At 62.4% G+C, this 18,812-nt stretch overlaps 1 protein-coding gene across 3 annotated transcripts in view; it reads left to right on the top strand.

Moving 5' to 3' along the window:
- COL5A1 (collagen type V alpha 1 chain) overlaps positions 1–18,812 on the top strand; it is a 160,401-nt gene that overhangs the window by 134,129 nt on the left and 7,460 nt on the right. For 2 of the 3 annotated variants that reach the window (XM_057549408.1, XM_057549405.1), the window contains exons 49-65: positions 520–573; positions 1,350–1,457; positions 2,073–2,126; positions 2,374–2,427; positions 3,276–3,329; positions 3,874–3,927; positions 4,702–4,809; positions 4,926–4,979; positions 5,064–5,117; positions 5,444–5,551; positions 6,721–6,774; positions 7,643–7,678; positions 8,070–8,123; positions 8,652–8,907; positions 9,858–9,970; positions 12,912–12,980; positions 16,535–16,768. In XM_057549408.1, the coding sequence (XP_057405391.1) occupies positions 520–573; positions 1,350–1,457; positions 2,073–2,126; positions 2,374–2,427; positions 3,276–3,329; positions 3,874–3,927; positions 4,702–4,809; positions 4,926–4,979; positions 5,064–5,117; positions 5,444–5,551; positions 6,721–6,774; positions 7,643–7,678; positions 8,070–8,123; positions 8,652–8,907; positions 9,858–9,970; positions 12,912–12,980; positions 16,535–16,768 (1,518 nt within the window). Of the gene's footprint in view, positions 1–519; positions 574–1,349; positions 1,458–2,072; positions 2,127–2,373; positions 2,428–3,275; positions 3,330–3,873; positions 3,928–4,701; positions 4,810–4,925; positions 4,980–5,063; positions 5,118–5,443; positions 5,552–6,720; positions 6,775–7,642; positions 7,679–8,069; positions 8,124–8,651; positions 8,908–9,857; positions 9,971–12,911; positions 12,981–13,041; positions 13,111–16,534; positions 16,769–18,812 lie in introns of all 3 variants that reach the window. The other variant, XM_057549407.1, reaches the window with a different exon arrangement.

The raw sequence follows: 18,812 nt of genomic DNA, 5'->3' as shown, positions 1-18,812 counted from the left end.
ACCTCTGCTCAGAGCAGCGTGCCCTCCCCGTGCCCTCCCCGTGCCCTCCCCGTGCCCTCCCCGCCCGCCGTAGGGCACGTCCCAGCTTCAGCCGCCACTGCTCTCGCCCTTCCTGCTCTGTCCCACCTGCGGCAAACCGAGGATATTGTGCTGTTTTCTGTCCCCCTCTGCCTAGCTGTCCCCCTCCCCCTTTCACCTGGTTTTCCTCAATCGTCCTCCAGAACTCACCCGCAGCATCCCTTCCTGGGGAAAGCCATCTTTAATGCCCCCACGTACCCTCTGCGCCCGTCCTGCGTGTGTCACATGCCTGTGTATGTCACTGTCACCACTTTATCCCTGGGTCCCTCACCTGTCTCTCCTCCAGTCCTGGGGAGCCGTCAGAGGACAGTGACCACGTCTCACCCCCGACCCCCTACCCACCCTACACACCAGCCCAATGTCAGGGACGACTCGCTAAATGCCTGACGCTGGAACCACTGTTCTCGTCGCTGCTGTAATCACATCACGTTTCCTCCTTAGGGTGAGCCCGGCGAAGCTGGAGAGCCTGGCCTTCCCGGCGAAGGGGGCCCCCCGGTGAGTGGGTGGGCTTTGGAGGAGGAGCGGGATGCGGCGTGGATGGGTGCTGGGTGGGAGGCTCCTGCTCTGCCTCAGTTTCCCCATCCCTGAAATGGGAGTCACGTCTCCTCTTGCTCCTCTTGCTACCTCACCGTCTTGCTGGAAAAGAGAGGGAGTGCCGTGGGGAGTGAGCGTGTGTGCGTCCATGTGTGTGTCCATGTGTGTGCGTAGATGTTAGTGATGGACGCCCAGGATAGCCATCCGTGGTGCTCCAGGCCCTCTCGCTGGCTTCCGTAACACCTGGTCAGCCCAGACCTGGAACATTCAGACCTTCGCAGGTCGGATGAGCGGTCTCTTGAGGTCCCCCTGAGGGTGGCCCTCCGGCCCAGGAGACGGCTGGTGGACAGAGGTCTCCTGGGCTCCCTCCACCTGAGGACCATTGAGTGGGTGGGCGGCCTGGGTCCCTGCAGCCCCTCGGGGTCCACGCTGCCTGCTGTCTTGTCAGGAGTCAACCCTGCCCACCTAGAAGCCGAGTCTCGGCCTCAGAGGCCCCGGGAAGCCAGTGGGCTACTCAGGGCCCCTCACGGTACCAGTGGAGCCAGACTCCCCCAGGGAGTTGCTGCGGGTTGGCGGAGCTCGGGAAGCTGCTGGCGCCCACGGGGGCCAAGGCCGGCCACAGTCGGGGTGTTCCCTTCCCACCCAATGCCAGTGAGGAGCACACCTCGGGCCAGCTTCTTGCTCGAGGCAACTGCAAGGCTGGCTCTGGGAACACGGTCCCCACCTTTCCCCCGCAGGGACCCAAAGGCGAAAGAGGAGAGAAGGGTGAGTCGGGCCCTTCTGGTGCTGCTGGACCCCCTGGACCCAAGGGCCCTCCCGGAGACGACGGTCCCAAAGGCAGCCCCGTGAGTACCTGGGAGATGCCAAGGGGCCCCTAGATCATCCTCACTCACGGGCAGTGCACTGAGGCTGCCTGACCATCGCTGGTCTTGGGGTGATTTCCTAAAGTTGTAGAGGTTTCCGCACCAGCTACTGAACCAAAACAGTGGAGGTGGGAAAGGGGGGAGACGTGGGGCGAGGGGGACACCTCAGAGGCCATGTCTGTGGACCAGGCAGCTTTCTGGATGGAACAGGCTCTGTGTGGCCCCCTCTCCCCTCCTGCAGCCCGCCCCGGCTTTGCATCAGGAGGGTCTGCAGAGCAGCGCCTTCTAGAGGTTAAAGGTCCAGGTTCCGGTGTCAGCCGGGGGCTCCAGGAGCAAAAGTGTGGGCAAGAGCCTGCCCTCTGAGGGCCTCCAGAAGTTGACAGGGCTGGCCTGCACTGCTTGCTTTCAGGCTTGTGTGGCTCACGTGAGCGGCTGTTCTGGAAAGGCCTTCTTGCTGTGAAGGGCACCGAGGTGTCAGAGCTAGTGGGACGCTCTGGGGCTGGACGGCGCAGGGCGGCAGTCTGGATGCAGCCGCGCAGGGCAGCGCGCTCCAGGCTGGGTTGCTAGGACCCCAACGCCTCTCTTCCTCTGTTTCAGGGCCCGGTCGGTTTTCCCGGAGATCCTGGTCCCCCCGGAGAGCCTGGCCCCGCGGTAGGTGCTTGAGGTGGCAGAGCCCCTGTGGGTCCCCACAGCCCATGACCTGCCTTGCTGGCCCCATTTTTTCCTTTCTGGTTCTGTCTGTTAGGACTCTCCTTTTTCCCACTTCTCAGCGCCCTAGGCGCCGGCACCTGTGGGATGGAATTTGATTCTGGGGTGAGGACTGGGGACGCGTTGTGTGTTGGTGCCTGAACTCGGGTGCCATCCAGGAGGCAGAAGGAACTTGCTTTTGGTCCCACAGGGTCAAGACGGTCCCCCTGGTGACAAAGGAGATGACGGTGAATCCGGACAAACGGTGAGTCCGCCCAGGACTTCTAAGGACCCTGACGCAGCTCCTCGGGGAGGTGTCGGGGCTTGGGGTTTACAACTTGCTTTGTTCATTTTTGAGAAAAACCTACACCCAGTTACCTTAGAATAGTGATTCAACCACCGCAGGGGGCCGAGAGCTCCCTCTGAGGACCCTTGAAAGCTGGGGACCCTCCTCCCGGAAGGGGAGATGCACACACAGTCCCGAGAGTGGTTCTGCACACAGAGCCTGGCGTCCGCGACCCACCCCACAAGCCCACCCCAGGACGTCAGGATTACCTGTTTCTGCCCGACTGGAGTCGGATGCACACCTCAGAAGGCTGTTTCTGCATCTGCCCCTGGAGCTGAGCTCACATTAGACGTTGCCTCTCACCTGATGTCAAGGTTTTTGAAACGTTTCTTCGAGCTCAGAAAGCTTAGGGACACCGGCTCTGGGGCCAGTTCCCCTGGAGAGATGTCTGCTGTTCTGCCGCTTCCTAGCCGGTGACCCAGGACAACACCTGCCCTCCCTGGGCCTCGGGGTCCACTTCTGCAGAAGGGGTGCTGGCAGGCGTGGTGGGAACATTCCCCAAATGTAGCAGAAGTGCAGGTGGCAGGTGGGTCCCCTACGCCGCTGCAGCCCACGGGCTGAGTGTAGGGGTCAGAGCAGAGGATTCCAGGACCACCTCCACTTAGGGCTAATTCTGCAAAAGAAGAGACAGGCAGTTTCAGGGCTGGCCGAGGACAAATCAGACTGAAAACTCTGCGTTTTTCTTAGCCTCAGACCCACCCAGCCCTGCCACGTCTTAGCTTAACTGTCCCTGATTCCTAAATGCCCTGTTCTCTCTCTGACACCAGGGATCCCCGGGCCCTACTGGTGAACCAGGTCCATCTGGGCCTCCGGGAAAAAGGGTAAGTGATACTGCAAGGCGCCCTTGCCCGTCAACCTCCTGAATGAAGTGTGCCCCTCCCCCGCCCCGGCTTGGACCCTGGGGCCCTAGGCAGCCCGAGGAGGAAAGTGCTTCTGTTTGAAGTGCATTCCCTGCTCGGCTTCCTGCCTCGTCATCAAATCTCAGACCCACTAGGTCGATGGTCCGCTCCATTTAGGATGAGCCCACTGCTGACACCATCAGTAACGGCCTTCGTGGGAGAAGAGCACCCATGGAGCTGAAAAAACCCCTTTTCCCCTGGGTCAGACCTTTGGAAAAGTCAGAACAAGCTAATTGAATAATCCAGTCTTTTTCTGGGGCTGCAATAAACTTGGCCGCTTCGTGTGCGGCCAGGAAAGGAGGCAGCTGGAGTGTCCTCTCCCCAGCCTGACCAGGGGCCTTTTCTGGAAGTGGAGGCCCTGGGCCTCGTGCTGAGGGCCTGGGAGTGACCTCCACACCCCCTCCTCAGCTTCTCACTGAGCTTCTGCGAACCCACTTGTCACATGTCGCCCTCTTGCTCCTTCCAGGGTCCCCCTGGCCCCCTAGGTCCCGAAGGCAGGCAGGGAGAGAAAGGAGCTAAGGTAAGTGCTTTTCAGCCCGGCCGTGGTCATGACCGTGACCAGGCATAGACCTTACAGAGTATGCCGAGGGCATGGTGGCCGCAAGGGTGGGGACCGGACACATATATGACCATGCAGAGAGGGGCAGGTCGGGCTCAGAGGGAGGCGGGCTGGCTGCGCCTCTGGCTCTGGGGTCCCCGACTCTGCTGTCACCTTCTGTCTGCCCCGCCAGCCTGAGGGAGGGGAGGCCAGTGCTGGGTGCCCTCGGGCCTGGTGTTGACCTGGCCAGGCCTCAGCTGCCTTGCCTGTGAAGCAGAGATGGTGACGGTGCCCACATCAGGGCTGAGGAGAGGGTGGGGTGCCCATGCGGTGAGGTTAGGGTGCAGCCCTGTGCCCAGAGCCCTCGAGGCCGCTCTCCCCGGGAGGTGCTGGGCGGGGCCTCTTCTTGGAGGTGCTCCGGCATTGCCTGAGACAGGGATGGAACTCGTCCAGCCCCACGTCTGCTCAGGACATGGCGGCCGTGCCCACCAGGAGTTCCGCGCCAGCCATAACTGCCGTTTTGGCCGTGACAGCTGGGGGGCTGGGAGCACAGTTGACTGTGGACATTGGTGGGTGGAGGGTTGGGCAGGGCGGCCGCGATAAGGAATGTGGAGAATCGGGGGCAGCCCCTGGATATCTGGGGGCATCTGGGCTTCCCTCCGAGGCTCCTTGGGGTTTCTGAGCAGCGGTTCTGCGCTGGGGTGACCAGAGCCTCAAGCATTGGGGCCCCACCGTGTCCTCCTTGGTGCCCTGCAGGGAGAATCCGGCTTGGAAGGCCCTCCTGGGAAGACTGGCCCCATTGGCCCCCAGGGGGCCCCTGGGAAGCCCGGGCCCGACGGCCTGCGAGGGATCCCCGGCCCTGTGGTGAGTGGCCCCGGGGAGGCCTAGGGGGCGCGGCTACAGAGGGAGGGGCACAGGGATGGGGATGGGAACGGGGATGGCCAGGGCGGGGCTCACACGGAGGGTCAACTGTGTTTCAGGGTGAGCAAGGTCTCCCAGGAGCCCCAGGCCCCGATGGCCCCCCCGGCCCCATGGTGAGTCACGGATCGAGGAGCCCCCGGGGGTGGCGGAGGGCGGGATTGGGCAGGAGAGTTCTGACCCCGCTGCCTCCCCCGCAGGGTCCCCCAGGACTCCCTGGCCTCAAAGGAGACTCTGGACCCAAAGGAGAAAAGGTGAGATGGGGATCCAGGTGACTCTGTGGTTGAAACTCAGGCCCCTCAAGTGCCCGGGGTTTCAAACTCAGCAAGGTGTTCCTCTTCCCCCACGTGTGTCATGTGCTCAGGGTGAGGACACAAGGAAAACAGATCCATGTGACTTGGAGACCTGGCCCCTGCCCTCAGTCGGGGGCCTGCGAGGCCCCGTGGACGGCACCTGCCCTGGGCCTGTTTCCATTCCAGGAGGCGGCAGCCCCCAAGGCAAAGACGTGCCGCCACGTCTAGCTGGCCCATGTGGCTGGACGTGAGGTGTCCACCGCAAATGCCCCTTCATTTTCCCACAGGGACATCCAGGCTTGATCGGGCTCATCGGACCTCCGGGCGAACAGGGAGAAAAGGGTGACCGCGGTCTCCCCGGCCCCCAGGGCTCCTCTGGCCCTAAGGGAGAACAGGTGCGTGGGATGCTGGCTCTGTGTTCAAAGACCCGAGGTTCGTTAGAGCCGGAAGGATGTCCCCATGTCTATCAAATCAAGATGGGAACAGCTGAGGGGATGGGCTCGCCCAGGTGGCAGCAACCTGGGGCAGAACTGGAGCCCAGCCTGGACCCTCACTAGCCCTCAGGGTCCTGGTGACCTCAGAAGTGAAGGTCATTTCCCCCCACTCTGTGCAAGACCCTGTGACCCAGCTAATTGTCCAGGAGGTCACTGGCATTGCTCAACCACATCCTCGCCCCCACCTTGACCCCATATCTGCCACATCCTTGCTCCCACCTTGACCCCACATATGCACACCTGACCCTAGACTTCCCTGGGAACCCCTGTAGCTAATTGGAGTTTGAAGCCCCCAGGAAACCACAGCCAAGGAAACCTTAGCCTGCAAGTTTCGCCGACCCTGCACCTGGGAGCCTCTTGCAGTGGATTCCAGGACCAGGAGAGGCGGGGAGCGAGTGGAGGGAGGGGGCAGGGGGACCTGGCAGGCCGGTCTTTCCCGTCCCCATGTCAGGGCCACGGGGCCGCACTCCAGCCTGTGAATGACTGCTTCCCAAGCCAGGTGTGACAGGCTCACACGTGCCCCTGTGCTTTGCCCACCTTGGCCTGCACCTGACCTGGAAGAGGATGGGACGCCCGAGACAGAGCTGGAGGGGGCAGAGCCGTGAGGCAGGGAGGAAGCTCGTGGGATAGTGTCCCCCCAACCCAGCCTCGTCCACGGTGTCTCCCCGTGGCACCGAGACCTGGAGAGAGGGTCGGCTCAGAGGCTGCAAACTCCGAGTGTGGGAAAAGCCACTGGGAGGCTGGCTGGACGGACAGAACAGACAGGACCCCAGGACACTCGCCGCCCCCGGCCCCGGGGCTTCTGCTTCGGGAGCGGAAAGCAGCCAGAGGGGACCAGGCAGGGATGGTTCACATTAGAACATCGGAAGGAAGCGTTCACACCCACGGCCCTGCGGGTGCCCAGCCTCACAGCAGGTGTCCAGGCCCCCCGGGCCCAGCAGGGAGCGAGGGCTCCCTTCGCACGTGGCCAGCCCGGGCTGGGGGAGGAGGCCAGCGAGAACCGAGGGGCGTGGCTGTAGGACAAGCTCCCTCCCGATCCGAACGCTGCTGACCGTTTCTGCTCCTTTCAGGGTATCACTGGTCCTTCCGGCCCGATTGGCCCCCCGGGCCCCCCTGGCTTGCCGGTGCGTATCTGGGAGGGGCGCGCGGCTCCCTGGGTTGTTCTGGGAGAGTGGGGGGTGGACCTCAGAGTTACAGGGAAGTCATGGGACCCCCCTGGGGTTGGGCCACAGCCCAGGTGGACCTGGTGCCCCGCACCACGGGTTGATCTGCTCATTAGTTCACATCTGGGTTCCGAGCAGTGGAAACAAGGAAGTGGGGTCACTGGGCTCTGGTTTCAGGCTGGGGAGGAGAAGGGGGGAGCCTCTGTCTCCGGGCATTGCAGGGCGTGTGGACAGTCCACTGTAGGCCCTTTGGGGGCGGCGAAGACGGTGGCTGGACCCCCGGCCCTCCCCGTCGGCATAAGCAGGGCCAGCCTGGCCCGGACGTGAGGAGTTGGGGTCCCGTCTTCTAGTCACCAGCCTGGGGCCCCCCTGTGCAGCTGGGAGACCCAGGACTGCAAGGACATCCTCCGGCCTTGAGTCTCTTCTCGCCCGAAACCAGTCAGTCTCCGAGCCCCACCTGGGCCTGGGTGCACGTGGCCCAAGCTGGCCCCGGCTGATCCGATGCTGGCCCCTGCTGTGGGCTGCTGCGAGGACTGGAGCGGCTCTGTGTCAGGGCCTCTGAGGCCAGCACACCCTTGTCACATCTGACTCTGGCTGCCTGAGCTGTGATTTCCCTGCTGGGGCGGGTGGGAGGCTGACCCGGGGCACTCGGGACCCTCCTGGCCTTCGTGTGGGTGAGCGCCTGCCCCCGCCCACCTCCCCTGTCAAGCAGGTACAAGCGTAGACTCTTGGAGGGGGGACACGGGCGCAAGGAGGGCGTGAAGAGCAGGCTGGTGCTGGGAGGGGAAGGGACCGCCCACCAGCTGACGCTCTGCCCCTCTCTCCGCAGGGCCCTCCTGGTCCAAAAGGTGCTAAGGGATCCTCAGTAAGTGGTGTTGCCCCTGACCGGCCCATGCCACCCGGGGGAGGGATGTGCATCCCCTTGGATGAGAACCACCCTGGGGTCCCCCTTCGCCCTTGACTCATGGGGCCGGTCGTTCACACCCCTCCTCTGTGGCTGGGCTGCCCTGAGCTCCCCTCTACCCTGAGTAATCTCAGACCGAGGCTCCCTGCCTTGCAGAAAGGGCTCTGTCCCCCTAAGTCCCCTCCTTGGGGTGTCCAGTTCCCACATCTGGGACTGGGAAGGGGCCCCAGCATGTGAGGTCTGTCCCTCCACCTTCTCCACGTGTTTCTGGGGATCATTCTAGACCTCATGGTGGACTCAAGTCGTATCAGGCCTCAGTGACCAAGGTTGCTTCTCTTTTCTTTTTCCCCAGGGTCCAACTGGCCCGAAGGGTGAAGCAGGCCAGCCAGGACCCCCTGGCCTGCCGGTGAGTAGCCCTCGAGGACTTGGGAGCCCAATGGGGGTTCTCCTAACACCGAGGGAATCATGGAAGCATCTGTTTGTGTGGTTCAATCCCAAAACGTTATGAAACGTGTGTGGCGGGGCGGGGCCTGTCCCCTTCCCTGGGACACAGGTCAGCCCAGGGCGCCTCCGCCTCGGAAGTCTGGTTGAAGAGAGAGGAAGGGGGAGGGTTGTGTGTGTGCGTGCGTGCACGTGCGCGTGTGTGTATGCCCAGGTGCCTCTGTGTGCGCACGTGTGCATGCATGCGTGTGTGTGAGCGTGTGTGCACGCATGCATGTGTGTGGCAGGAGCAGGCAGCCCTAGACAAGGCCCCAAGGGATGGGGGTGGAATGTTCCAGAGACAGAGAAGAGGGAAGAAGACTGTACTACTAAGAGGGGGCCGGTGTCTGCAGCCCAGGACCCTGCAGGTGCGGCCCTGGCGGTCCCGGCCCTGCCCCCACCCGGGGGCTGCCTCGTCCTCTCCCACCCACCACCGTCCCCCTTCGGCACCCAGGGCCCCCCGGGCGAGGTCATCCAGCCGCTGCCGATCCAGGCGTCCAGGACCCGGCGGAACATCGACGCCAGCCAGCTGATGGGCGACGGAGAGGGCGAGCATTACATGGACTACGCGGACGGCATGGAGGAGATCTTCGGCTCCCTCAACTCGCTGAAGCTGGAGATCGAGCAGATGAAGCGGCCCCTGGGCACGCAGCAGAACCCCGCGCGCACCTGCAAAGACCTTCAGCTCTGCCACCCTGACTTCCCCGACGGTAGGGCACCTGGGGGCCCGGGGACACACGGAGGGGTTGGGGCTGAGCAGCCGGTGTGGCGGGAGGGACCCAGGCCTGGGCGGGCACGCGCCTCGCTCGGCCTCAGGTCCCCGGATGCAGGGGCATCTCCCCCTTGTCACCTGACGAGGCATCCTAGTAGGAGGGGAAGCCGTCCTGGGAGGCCGGGGAAAGAGGTCAAGGCTGTGAGGTCACACAGAGCCGGGGTCTGGTCTAATCTTAGTCACCGTCTGGCGGGTAACCTGCTCTACCCGGAGTCCCATGATCCCCATCTATAAAATGGGAATTAAAACACGTACCTATCAGAGGACGTGTATACGATGTATGAGATGCTTTGGGCCTGAAGTGATGTTGGCCGCAGCTGCTGTCAGTGTTAACACGAGTCCTCGTGCTGGTATTTGAGGTTGTACTTGGGAAAGCACTGTTGAGACTCCAGAATATGATAAAAATGCAAATCAGTCCCGTTGTCACCATTAATAACCAAGCACTACCTACCTACTAGAAAATAAGACCACACTGGCTTGCTCTGGGAAGGATGAACTCTTCTGCAAGACTTAAGGGGTGCCTGTGGGTCTGGTTGACTCTGATCCTAAGTACATGAACTTCTAGGAGTTTTCCCGGAGCACCTCTGGGTTCCCATCCACCCGCCAGCAGGCAGAGCCACCCTCCCGGGTCCCCAGAGCTTGGACCCCGTGGGCCTCACGCTCCAGCTGTCCTCTTGGTGATACGTCTGCCCCTGTCACTCCGTGGGCCCAGCAGGGACAGCAGGACGCCGTTGGGCAAAGCCCGGAAAGGGCTGTGCTGCAGCACGTGCCTGGGCTGTGTGCTGTCACTGCTGGGCTGAGATGTGGCAGCTGCTTCTGGAACTGTCCAAGGAGCAGCTCTCACGACCCGCCTCCCTCCCTAACCCCAACCCTAACCCTGCGATCCAGGTGAGTACTGGGTGGATCCGAACCAAGGCTGCTCCAGGGACTCCTTCAAAGTCTACTGCAACTTCACAGCCGGGGGGTCGACGTGCGTCTTCCCCGACAAGAAGTCCGAGGGGGTGAGTACCCGCCTCCATCGCCTCCTCTCCCGGTGGGGCCGGGCCAGGGCTCCAGATATTTCACGTGCATGCAGCTTTAAGAATGAAACCCAGAAACTGGCCAGATCTAAACTCAAGGCTTTTCTCCAGAAGCAGACTTGAATTTGCCTTAGGAAGAAATTCGTAGCGATGGGATGGGCTTAGTACAGCCTCATTTGTGGAAGTTGAAGGGGTGGTTGGCTCGTGGCTATCTTCCCACCACCACCCCCGGGGCTGGGCTTTCCACCACTGGTTGGTCAGATCCTTCCTAATATGACTCTACAGTTCTGACCTCAGGGCAACCCGAAACCCATGGAAGGACTTTTGGGGGCGAAAGTGACCCAAATACGACTTTTAGAAGCTGGCGTTTGCTGAAATTCGTAGTGTCAGCTTCCTGGCTAGTCGCTCCTGAGTGCCATGCCTTCCTTTACGGTCTGTTTAGCGATGGTCTGATCCATGGAGATTTTGTGGGGTGTCGATCTGAGTCACCTCTGTGGTCTTTCAGCACCCTCGCCTCTGTGGTGGGGTGTCTGCGTGTGCGGAAGGGTGTGAACCAGTGTGTGTGGATGGGCATGCAGGTGGTGTGCGGATGGTGTGTGGATGGCACGTGGGTGGTGTGGGTGGCATGTGGATGTGTGTGGGTGGCGTGTGGGTAGCATGTGGGTGGTGTGCGGGCGGCGTGTAGGTGGCGTGTGGATGGCGTGTAGGTGGCGTGTGGATGGCATGTGGATGGCGTGTAGGTGGCGTGTGGATGGCATGTAGGTGGCGTGTGGATGGTGTGTAGGTGGCGTGTGGATGGTGGGTGGATGGCGTGCGGATGGCACATGGGTGGCGTGCGGGTGGCACATGGGTGGCGTGTAGGTGGTGTGTGGATGGCGTGTGTGTGGTGTGTGGGTGGCATGTGGGTGGCGTGTGGATGGCATGTGTGGTGTGTGGGTGGCATTGGGTGGCGTGTGGATGGCGTGTAGGTGGCGTGTGGATGGCGTGTGTGTGGTGTGGGTGGCGTGTGGGTGACGTGCGGGTGACATGCGGGTGGTGTGCAGGGACAGGCGTGTGTGGCAGGCGTGTGCTGCTTTCTCTCAAGCACGCGTTGGAGGCCAGGCCCACTGTGGCCCAGGAAAGGTGAGGGAGGGGGGCGAGGTCTCTACCTGGGAAGATGGTGGAGACTTTGGCCGCAGTGCCCTTTGCATCTGCCTGGACCGACCCTCCTCCATAAGGTCCCGCCCAGACGGCTCCCCACCCCGTGCCGCACGCCGAGGGCAGTGGGTTCCTGGAGCCGCAGCCATGGTACCTGTGCAGGTTCAGGGTCGGGCACAGCAGGAGTCGGGCAGCCTGTGGTCCTCGGCTTCCCAGCTGCCTCAGCGCCCAGAGCCCCTTCCTCTGGAGGGAGAGGTGCCCTGTCCCTAAATCTCTCTGTCACCGAGGGGAGCTCCGGCACTCCTGTGGGCCGGCAGGAACAGGGGCTCTGCACTGACGTGGGTGCCTTGGGGACCCCTGTTTCATGTTCACGCTCTCCCTACCTGGGATTTTAAATCCTTGGGAAACCACACTCCTGGCAACAAGACCCCTGTGGTTCACAAGGAAATTCAAACCTCAGGACCCTTGCATCTGGCAGAGGCCCAGGAGGAAATTCAAGTGGAAAAATGCTGGCTCACATTCTTTTGTTGCGGTCTGTCCTCTGCAAACGGCCTCGCTGCTGGAGAACCAGTAGGACGCCCCCCAGGAGCCCTCGCTGGTGGTGGAGCCAGGCGGACGGTGGGCTTGGGGCGCTGAGTGACCCCCGCTGCTCCTCACCTTTCCTCTGCACGTGTGCTGACTGCCAGGGCCCCACGGGCTGGGAGCCTCGGGCGGGTTGAGGCATTCTGCCCAGTCTCCCGGGTTGCAGGGCCCCCTTGGTGGCGGAAGGGGTGGGGATGGAGGGCAGAAGTCTGGGCGAGGCGCCAACCTGCCCACGCCTCTGGTCCTGCTCTGGGAGGAGGCGGCCTTCGTGCTTTTCGAGCGCAGCGCTGACAGCGGCAGGTTTGGAACCAGAGGGGAGAGTCCCAAGGGGCGGGGGGCAGGCTGGACTTGCTCTTCCTCCAGTGGGGCCGCTTCTCAGGCTCCCCTGCACGAGGCCAGCTCAGAGGAGAAGACAGGGGATGGGGACCAGGACCTGGGGCCCAGGCAGAGCACCGGAGGGACAGCTGGGAACAGACTGGAGCCGTGGGCACTCTGCCCAGAGAGAAAGCCCCACCACACACTCGGCACGCACACTACACCACACACCATTGTACACCACATACGCACCACCACATATGCACACATCATACGCAGAAATACACACGCACACCTCACACCCAGCTGGACCTCAGTAGGGTCTCCTGCCCACTCTGTCCCCAGGCAGAGGCCTTGGAGATAGAGCCACGCCCCCAGATCAGGGGATCCAATCAGAGAATGCCCACCTGTCTGCTCTCAGCCTATCAGTAGTAAATGGTCTTATTATCATTACTGTCGTCATCTGGGCGAGATGAGTGAGAATCCGCCCGTTCACCCCTTCATTAATTCACTCCACGAGCATTTTTCTGCCGTCACGAAGTGCCAGGCTCTGTCCTAGGTGCTGGATACACAGAACTGATCAGGTGCAGACTCTTCTGACCCTGCACGTGAAGCAGGTGCTCGCGCCTGGAAAGCACCAGGGCCCCCCCGTCCCCATCGCGGTCATGGGTCCATCCTGGAGCGAGTGCCCGGCTCTGGGGGAGTTAGGTGCACCTAAGGGATCTTCTCCCAGCCGGCCGTCTTGCATCTCTGTGAGGGCAGGACGCAGGCCCGCTTGGGCGGGGAGAAGGCGTGTTTGCAGGACGTGGGAGCATTTCTTGTGAAGGCAGAAGTAACACTGTCGTTCTCTCTGTTTCTCTCCCTCCCCACCTCCCGCCTCGATGTTTAGGCCAGAATCACTTCTTGGCCCAAAGAAAACCCGGGTTCCTGGTTCAGTGAATTCAAGCGTGGCAAACTGGTAAGACGGCCTCCGACTTGTGTGCAGTGTCAGTTAAACCCACCCGTTTCGTATCTTGCAGAGTAAAATGGCCCGCTGGCCCAAAGAGCAGCCCTCCACCTGGTACAGTCAGTACAAGCGAGGGTCCCTGGTAAGTGGCCACGGGGCTGCCTGCTTGCGGCACGGCCTGGCTCGGCTCTGCATGGGACTAATCGCCCCCAGCGCCGCACCTGCTCTTGCCCTTCGGCCAAACTGCTCCACGGCCGTGACCGCCAGACTCAGGCCGGCCCCTCCTGCCGCCCTGACGAGGGTTCACTTTAGCCGGGAGCAGCTGGATGGTTGTCTGTTCAGCTGGAGGACACGAAGCTGGCATCCAGAGCCCCAGCTGGGTGCCGCCAGGAATTGAGACCAGAGACACCGGGAGTGGAGGGTTTATTTTGCTAAGTCCTAGCGGGCAGCTTGGATGAAGTGGGTCCTGGACCATTAAACCATCCGATTCTTTCCAGGATCCGTCCTACTTGGGCCCCGCCCCTGCTGTGGCTGGGGGCCGAGGGGCCATTCCGGTTGCCGACGGGACCCTGGGCTTCTCCGTTGCATCGCACACGACCATGCTGGTCCCTGTGTTAACTTCTGGGGAGCCAGTCTTAAATAGGCCATCCCGGAGGTGAAAGGCAACTGGCATCCCTCTAAAGATCTGGATGTGATGCTTTTCTAGCCGGTATAGAGGCCGAGGCCATTTGGACCCGATCGTATGGGGCCAGCGACTGCTTCCATGCGGCAGGGTGTTTTCCCTGAACACCTTGGGAGTTTGATTTGGGCCCGTTTCTGGAATCAAGTGCAGAGTTCTGTGCTCCCTTCCCGGCAAGTTCAAGGACTAGGTTCCAGATCTGGCCACGTTGCAGGTGCCACGAGAGCCCCCTTTTCTTCCTGCGTTCACTCTTCGGCTAGTGTCCCACCTGGGCCATCCATGAAGGACGTCCTTCTCACTCAGAAGCCAGCTCTCGGGTCCACGACTTCGGGCCCGACCCTCTGCCCTCAGTTGGCTCCCCGGGGGTCCCAGGGCCACGTTCCCCCAGGACTCAGAGTAGGGCCTTCCAGCGGCCTCTGCCCGCTGCACTTGGGGACCCCCGTTCCTAGGCCTGGAGGTGCTCCGTGCTCACAATTAATATCTCACGCCCTGTGTCCTTGATTCCCAGTCACTGCGGCTCTTTCCAGACACTGAAGGTTTGCGCTCACCTTGGCACGTCCGGGGACTTCCTCTCGTCTCTGTGTGGGGACCTCCGGCACCCTCGCCCCCTTTTTCTCCTGCTGTTTCTCCTCTCCTTCACCTCCTCGGTGCTGTCCTCGGGAAGGAGCCGCTGGCAGGCAGAAGGACCTGAAGTGGACGCCCACTCGGGGGGGCAGTGCCCAGGGCACTTGAGCCGGGTGGATAGAGGGGGTGGTGGGCACGGGGGTCAGGAGGAGCCGGGGCCGTGGTCCTTTCTGCAGCCGTGCTGGCGGCCTTCTCCAGACAGGGCCCCGCACCCCTAACCCCTTGCTCTGTGGAAGCGGGTAGAGAACACCCACTTTCAGCCACCAGCCCAGAGCCTGCCTGCTGCTTGGGTCCTGTTTCGCAGACAGTTGACCAAGGATGGAGGTGAAGGGACAGTCTAGGGGAAGCATCAGCTCGTCTTTGGCACTTTCCTGCTGCATCATTTCTAGCAGCCTGTGACCATCAGAGTGGACAGGGTGTAAATACAGGTCCCTCCCCGAAGAAATAGGTGCTTTTCTGGGCTGGCTGCCCTGGGCATCCCACGTGAAGGTGCTACTGCAGAGCTGCTTTCCCGCAGGAGGGCGGGGCCTCACGACGGGGCTCTGGGACTCCATCGTGGGGCGGGGCTCGGCCGTGCCTGGTCCTCCTCCGCCTGCCTGGCACTGGGGGCTTCAGGTCCTTCTGCGTCCAGCGCTGCCCCACCTCTCTCTGTGCATGCGTCTTTCCTCCAGTCAGTCACCTTCCGTCCAGGAGGAGCACCCGACGGCCCAGACTGCGGTTGGTATTCACTCTCTCTCCTCAAGGTCCGGCTAGAAGTCGGTGTCTGGTGGCTGTGTGGGGAGCTGGCCAGCAGCTCTGCGCTCTCCCCGCTCCGGTGGGAAGGGCAGGATCCCAGGCCTGGCTCACCGCCTTCAGCTCTAATTACATAGATATCTCTATACATACGTGCACAACATCAACTTAAATTCTCCCTCGTGTGTTCAGCACGGCTCTTTTAGGGTAGGCTGGGGGCTAGGGTCCGAGACAGAGCAGCGGGGGAGCGGCCGTGTGCAGGGAGGAGAAGCGCGGGTCTCAGATCCTGACGTCCGTCTGTGCATCGTCTGTCGGGGAGACGTGATGGGCCAAGCCTGCTCTGCTGGGTGTGTGAGGAGAGCCTGGCCTCTCACGCTGAGGGCCTTCAGGGAGAGGAGAGACCCGCCTCGTCCCAGGGGCTAAGGACTGTCCCCGCCCCTGCTGTGTCCAGCAGCTCAGGAAGCTGCAGTTCAGAAGACGCAGAAACTGATCTGTCTCTCGGGACGCCTGGCACTGGCCCGCGCCCGGCTGAGCTCTCAGCCCAGCGTGCATCTGACCTGTGACGCTGAGAAGCCACTTGAGAACCAGCACTCTGTCCCGGGTGTTGCCCTGGGTTTGCTGGCAGAGAGCGGGGCTTTCAGCGAGGCTCCTGCCACCAGAGCGCCCCGGGCTGCCCGCTCAGTGTGGGCAAGGCTGACCACCCCGGGCCACAGCACGGCCCACTCTGCTTTCCCCTGGATTCCACGCCCAGGAAGGGGCAAGAAGGGCCTGTCCCCGGTGCCTCCACGATGGTGCCTGGTCCCTCCAGGCTTCTGGCTCTTGGCCATATGTCCTGTGACCCTCTCACAGGCCGGCCTTCCTGTCTACTGGCCAAGACCCCATGCCTCAGGCCCCTTCCTCCCCGAAGCCATCTGCCCTTTCTGTCTCCAATTCTCGTGGCCCTGGCCAGGTCCTTGCACGTCACAGAGATCAGCCAGTGGTTTTCATGTATTAGCATGATCTAATGAGCACCTTCTTTTCTCCGGCATCGGGGCACAGTAACGGGGATGCACATGCCAAGCCCATGCCCTCCGGGTCCTCACGGTCCAGGGAGGGCTGCAGACCAGGCCCCAGGTGCCTCTGACACAGGAGTCCAGTGCTGGTGTGGAGGGCCTTACAGCCGGTAGGAAAGATGGACACTGCCGGGATAACCCCGGCAGGCTTCCTGGAGGCAGAGGCACATGAGCTGAACCCTGGAAGCTGAGTAGGGACCAACCAGGTAAAGTGGAGTGGGCAGGTTATCTAGGTCCCTGAAAGCAATGAGGCGTGGTTCACAGTGTTCCAGGGAACCCCCCAGAGAGGCCAGTGCATGCTGGCCTGGGCCCCGGGGCCCGGGCGTGCAGCAGGTTTCCAGGTGGGGCTCTTGGCCCCAGCACGCTCCAGAGGAGACAGCGAGTGGCTGGAGCTCTGGGAGCCCCGGCTGTGTGGACGAGGGACTTTGCGCGGCCATGTGTCCCCTCCCTGCTGAGCGCCCCTTCCTGTTCCCCTGCAGCTCTCCTATGTGGACACTGAGGGCAACCCCGTGGGCGTGGTCCAGATGACCTTCCTGCGGCTGCTCAGCGCCTCCGCCCATCAAAACATCACCTATAACTGCTACCAGTCGGTCGCCTGGCAGGACGCCGCCACAGGCAGCTACGACAAGGCCATGCGCTTCCTGGGCTCCAACGATGAGGAGATGTCCTACGATAACAGCCCCTACATTCGTGCCCTGGTGGACGGCTGTGCTGTGAGTGTCACCCGCCGCCCCGCCTGGGGGTGGGGACGGGGGACGGCGTCTGTCGGTGCCTCACGCAGTTCATTCGGTCACCGCGAACTTCCCGGGCGCCTACCGTGTGCCGGGCCCTGGGTGCAGCGAGGGCCCAGGCACGGTGCCGCTGACCGTGGCTGGCGGACGTGGAATCCCCGGGCCAGCGGTGGGGACCTTCCCGCGGAGCTGGCGTCGGGAAGGCCACGCTGAGACCTGATGGCAAAGGCCGAGCCTGGGTCCCTGACCCCGTGCCTGGTGTGACATGGAGCGTTCTTGGTCCGATTCGGAAGTTGAGACGCCTCCACTTTTTGGGGAGTGGCCGGAGCTGAGTCTGAGTTCGCTCCTGAGAGTGTGGCCGTGCTGGGAGGAGTCCTGCAGGCTCAGAGGGCGGTGACAGTGTCAACCCTTGTGACACCCCCAGCCCTCGCTGGGTCACCTCCCTGGACCCTGTGCCGCCCTCTGGGAGGGACGTTCTGCTCAGGCCCGAGGAGCCAGTCAGGCCTGGGGTTGCTTCACTCTTTGGCCCCCGGCCCCTGTGCTTGCCAGGGTCAGCCCCTCGACTGTGCCTGCCGGGGCTGTGTGTGCCCTGGGCAGCCCGGGTCTGAGCTGCGTCCTGGGCTGTGCACGGGGCCCAGTCCTGGTGAAACCCTCGGACGTGTCCCTCCTGTGGCCTTTCCAGGACTGGAGATGGGGGTATCAGCAGGAAGCACCGCCTCTGCGGGTCTTAGCGTCACATCTGACATCAGACCCCCGGCCTCTCACCACCTGCTCCCCAGAGACCCTGCCCGAGGCCCCCACCCAGCCCGGCTCCCTTGGGGGACAGGGCTAGTGGGGGGTCCACCCCACTTAGTGTCCAGGGCCAGTTTCACGGTGCCGGCGCCTGTGGACACCCTCCTCTGGAAGGCACTGTGCCTCTGGTCTCGAGGTCGGGAAGCTCTTCCCTAATTCCCAGGCCCCAGTTCCTGTCAGGGCCCTTCCCGTGGACTTTCACATTGAGTGAACCATCTGCAGTCCCTTCTGGTTCTTCCTGGTTCCAGAAGGTTTCACCACTTGGCTCCAACACCCTTGTCGTACAGAGTGGCCAGGGCATGTGTCAGAGCTGGTCACAGGTGTCCGCAGCCAGGGGCAGGCGTCCCGGGCACTGAGCTGTCCCTGCGTGCTTGTGAGCAGCCAGTGCTCCTGCCTGTGCGTCCGTCTTCCCTGCTGTGTGTTCCTGTCCTGTGCTTTCGGGGCGTGTGTGGGATCTGAGGGTTCCCTGCTCAGGTGGTCTGGCTACTTGGCCAAGCCAGAGTGTCTGGATGGTCCTGCAGGGCAGGCTCAGCCAGGCAGGAAAACGGGAGGGCAGTGCTGACCCACTGGGTCGCTCGTAGCCGCTGAGAGCAGGACTCGGGTGGACCCAAGTTCACGTCTTGCTTCCTCCCCTGGCTGCCCCGCTGGGACTGGGATGGACCCTTCAGCTGTGCGAAGCTCCAGTCCTTCTCCCTACAAAAGGACCTAGTTATAACCCCCAAGGGATTCCTTGGGGCTAGAGGCGAGTGCAGGGCAGGCATGGGGCCAGGGTGCCCGGAAGGGCAGCCTCCTCGGCAAGCTGGGCCTCCCCTCCGTGCTGCCCTGGCCCCTGGGACTGGTGAGGGTCAGTCCTTCAGACCTGCCCATGGAATGTGCAGAACTGGTCCCTATTTAAGGTCAGATAGGGATGCAGTTCCCTGTGGAAAGGGATCCGGAAGCCTCCGGAAGCCTCAGCCATCCAGCATTTGTTCACGTTCCTGACGCAAACCCCAGGCTGCTCCCAGAAGGTCATGAGGCACCAAGTAAAATCATCCCTCATGTCTGTCTCCTACAAACGAAGGTAATAACAGCACCACGTCACAGGGCTGTTCCAGGGGGAACGTGCCTAAAAAGAGCTCAGAGCCGTGCTCAGCTGCCATGAGCCCCAGAAGAATCCCTGTTCCTGTGATGGTTTTAGGCAACACGGGCTCACAGCACAAGGCAGTCAAGGTGGAGATGTGAGGAGAAACAGGGA

This window comes from Balaenoptera acutorostrata, chromosome 6 (assembly GCF_949987535.1).
Source record: "Balaenoptera acutorostrata chromosome 6, mBalAcu1.1, whole genome shotgun sequence".
Taxonomy (NCBI): domain Eukaryota; kingdom Metazoa; phylum Chordata; class Mammalia; order Artiodactyla; family Balaenopteridae; genus Balaenoptera; species Balaenoptera acutorostrata.
The sequence above is the reverse complement of the archived record's forward strand: the minus strand, read 5'-3'. Positions and strand labels throughout refer to the sequence as shown.